Source organism: Plasmopara halstedii (genome assembly GCF_900000015.1).
Source record: "Plasmopara halstedii genome assembly, contig: Scaffold_816, whole genome shotgun sequence".
Lineage (NCBI taxonomy): Eukaryota > Oomycota > Peronosporomycetes > Peronosporales > Peronosporaceae > Plasmopara > Plasmopara halstedii.
This window is the reverse complement of record NW_020187732.1, coordinates 1105035-1109023: the sequence shown is the minus strand read 5'-3', so window position 1 is coordinate 1109023 and position 3989 is coordinate 1105035. Positions and strand designations below refer to the sequence as shown.

At 40.2% G+C, this 3989-nt stretch overlaps 2 protein-coding genes across 2 annotated transcripts; both read right to left on the bottom strand.

The window, feature by feature from the left end:
• Positions 1-176: 176 nt before the first annotated feature.
• Positions 177-1106, bottom strand: PHALS_14184 (uncharacterized protein; the record flags this gene model as incomplete). The annotated part of the gene is made up of 1 exon (XM_024729941.1): positions 177-1106. One exon carries the CDS (start codon positions 1104-1106, stop codon positions 177-179), a length of 930 nt encoding a protein of 309 aa, XP_024580268.1.
• Positions 1107-2021: 915 nt separating this feature from the next.
• On the bottom strand, positions 2022-2395 carry PHALS_14752 (uncharacterized protein). Its single transcript, XM_024729940.2, has one exon. It carries the CDS (start codon positions 2342-2344, stop codon positions 2063-2065), a length of 282 nt encoding a protein of 93 aa, XP_024580267.1. The 5' UTR covers positions 2345-2395; the 3' UTR covers positions 2022-2062.
• Positions 2396-3989: the final 1594 nt, after the last annotated feature.

The following is a 3989-nucleotide window of genomic DNA, read 5'->3' as shown; positions in this document are numbered from 1 at the left end:
AAAGGCTGGCGACGTCATTTGCTGGAAGAATTCTGTCCACAAAATCCACGAAGCTAAAATATAACGTATAATATCATGAGATGAAGATTTCTTGCCATGTGACTTCAATATTTATTGAATAATTTAATTAACATTTGGTGCTTTCGAGGTTTGTGGAGGTAATTTTGTGAAATAGTCTATTCTGTTGCTTTAACGACAAGAGTTGATGTTGTCGGTGTTGCTGCAAGGTCAAATTGATCAAGATTTTTGCGTTGGAGGCTGATAATTGTAAGCTGCTGCACGTCACGACCGTGAAATACTAGGTGCGTGACTCCGGAGACAGCAACAGCTTCAATTTCGCCATCTTGTTGTAATTTTGCTGAGCTCACTGCCACAAATTTCCAGTAGCATTGTCGATTAAATACGCCAGCTTTGGATTCCGTTTCATGCATTTGCTGTAATGTTAAATTTATATTTTGTAGCCCATCAACAATCGATCGCCACTGCTCAAAAACCAAATTCTGAGCGAGTCCTAATTTGCTATGAAATGCTGTTGAAACATGTTTGTCACGATTACGACGTTGTCGCTTTGATTTTCTTGTTGATGGGACTGCAGCAGTTTCATTGCAGTCATGCGTCGTGTTTGTGTGTGCAAACAAAACGCCATTCTGATTCCACCCAAGACAGTCCGGATCCACAAGCGAATAGTGCAGACTTTTTGCAGTGAGATCACGAAAGACTTTATCACATTGATCATTGTCAACCATTCGCCTGTTTCCATTATTATGAAATACTCCAAGCTCTTGTGCCAGATGCGTAAGATAATCATGTCGTTCTTGACGTTCACGTAGAACAATTTCAAGTGCATGCTGCTGAAGTTTTTGTTTGAGTCGAGTTTTACGGCAAGACATACGATTTCGAAGTCGACGTCGAATCAAAGAAGCATCAACAGTTAAGATTGTATCTCCCTTTGTAGTAAGAGTATTTCTTTCAACACATTGCGCAGCATTTAAAAGTTCGGTAAATGTGGTCATTGGTGTTTGAAGAGTATAGAACTCAATGTCATTTTCATTTTGATACAACGTAATATGAGGACGCTTCACAGAGAATCGATCTGAATCTTCCATTGCAATATCGTTATTTCGTGCTTAACCTTGTCGACTGCGACTTTGCACTGCACCGTTGCTTTGTTGAATGCTTTATAGAATTTCAAACGGCAGAAAACACTCGGATGCAAGAGACTTGGGTTTCCATCAAATCGAGACGAACTTTCTCAACCTCAAGCAGCTACAAAAGAAGTCAAGCGTTTGGGACATTTGTTATGCTAGCCGTGATGACATTTTGCTCGGGTTGCAGCCGATGATTTTTAACGTGTCGAGCATTTTTTTCTTACTGTCATGGGGAGCAGCTCCTTTCAGCTGGTTTACGACTTTCAACAATTGGCAAAATTCATCCCTACTTCTTTTGTCATTTGTCTTCGAACAGTTACGTATTTAAGTATAATGGTAAGTAGCAAGTATGAAAATATTTATCGCACAGAAAAGATAGTCATTGATTCGTGCGTAATTTGCCATTTTAAGAATCGCAAAAAAAAATTCTAAACAAAAGTAGGGCTTTGAGTATTTAGCCTCACGCAAGATGATGATCGTGACACGAATACTTGCTGCTTGATGCAAAGGAGAAATTCGGCTAGGGCAAAATCTTTTGCCGGGTTCGAATGGTCTGGAATCCTTCAAGCTTTGTTTTCCCTCATCAAAAACTTTAAGCAATCGGAGAAATATCATTTCATGATTGTGGTCATACAACCGAAAAGTGGAAATCCATTGACCAACAAAGATTTACCAAATTTATGTAGTATGACACTTTACGCTGCAACTGATTATGTTTGGCTGTAACTCTCGATACAAATTAAATCTTTCTTAGCTTGAAACTTAGAGCGCAAAAAATTTTTAGTTACCAAATATAAGATACAAGTGACTAGTTTTGATCTAAATACAGACTCGACTTCTTAGAATTTTGCAAAGAGGTCCGCCTTAAATATGCTCCACGCTGGTCGATCTTGCATCTAAAAAACACACACAGATCAACCAAATTCGGTTGGCTTCAATTTACAGGTACCGCATCGGTCCAATTTTTCATCTGCGAGGCCAGACTCACCGCAGTTGGACTCAGGACGGTTTTGTTCAGAAGTATTGGCTTCTGGAACTTGTGATCGTCTTTCATGCCCACCTCGATCCCACCTGAACTCAATGCTTTCGATTCGACTTTCTTGCTGTATTCTCGCCCAATCCTCATCGTACTCCACCAGAGTCACAGCATCGCTGAACATCTTTTTGTCCGTCAGCGTATTTGATATTTTTGACATTCCTGTATGACGACTACAGCTTTCTCATTTGGAGAATAGATCATGTATTCCTTTCACACTGTCATCTTCTTAATGAGTATTGCAGGCGCAAATTTTGAATATCAAATAAACTGTAAATATTCCTGCAATGTCCCTAGACCCTAATCGTCACAGCCTTTTTTAATCATTCTTTAACTTATATTATTTAGCACCTCTCATAAAAATATTACGGTACAAGAAAATACCACTTCTCAAGCCATACCCAAAAATTGTATGGTCACAACCCAAAACGTGAACACTGTTGTTGTATAATTTTTGAGAGCGCAAGGTAATGCTATAGCTTATCTTCGCCGGATCTCTGCTAGTATCCAACAGTAATTGATCCGATGATCAATAATCGAGATTAGCCATATACTTGCTTTTTGAATTGGTTTCTACAAGTCATCAGACCCAAAGGTTAAGCAAATCAAGGATGGTATCTTTACGTTGCGCACACGTCGGACCATTTTTACGTACTCAGTTCGTTAAATTAATTTGAAGCAAGATTGTGGGTTATCATTATGGTCATCACATTACACAAGACGCCTTTAAAATACATTGGCGCATCATTTCAAACGTTCGAGTACATGAAATTTCTTTATCAAATACTTTCATTGCAAAGGAATGCTTCAATCGAACAATGTCCTCACCAAAAACAAAATCGCTAAGCCGTTCCCCATCTACGGGAATTTCTCGAGGATAGGCCTTCACTACGCTTCGCCTCGCTGCACAAGAAGCACTTTTCATGCTCGTTTTTACGAAGAAATGTGTTCCTGCACCCCGCCGCGAAGCTCATAACGACGTCCAAATCATTTCATCATGCGCAGAACCGGTTTCAGTGCGCCATGCTTGCACATCTGCAGACGTAAGATTCTCAGCCACTTTTGCCAATGCTGCTTTAGACAAAATCAGGTTAAGGTTTTGAATAAAACTCATCGGAAGGCGCGCTTGACACCGTGTGAAAGGTTTTTTACCCAAGAAACAAAACGTAAGTTGGACGAGTCGCATAGAGAGAACTTAATGGGTCTGCAATTCTCTCGAGACTCGACACGCCTAATTAAAACTTGTACACTACATAAGGACTGTACCTGTCATACTAGTGCAGCGGAGCTGCAGTACCTCTTTGCTTAAAGGAAGTTAAGCTAAGGTCACTGACCTTACTTTATATACTAGAACCAGTTCGAGTGTAGCGAATCGCAATCCGCTGCCTCCAAGAGTATCTAAAACCTTAACATAAGGCAAATATACTCTTCCGCTCAGAATTCCAGACAATATTTTCCTGTTTTATTTGCGGCAAAGACGCCTATATCTAATACAATAGGTTTTTCCAGTAAAATAGTAAAACCAAATTAATATGCATAATTCTGACAGTCCCGCCACGTAGTGGCTTCATGTTGCGATGTGGCCACACTGTCGTGTGATTTCACCGATTTGTGTAATCTACACCTCTGTACGATCACACCATCTTGTGTAACCCACCCTTGTATGAAAGGGTACGTGTAACCCCGTTACACTCTCCCAAATCAAATTTGTGAATACCCACAACTCACATTTAGCTGTCGCCTCATACGAGGCTCGCGAGTCTGAGACAGCGTTACCTCCCTCAGATCATCTTTAAACATTGAGC

Bases quoted from the DNA above. Each gene is read 5' to 3' on its own strand.
- PHALS_14752 (XM_024729940.2), bottom strand. From the start codon at position 2,344: ATGTCAAAAATATCAAATACGCTGACGGACAAAAAGATGTTCAGCGAT.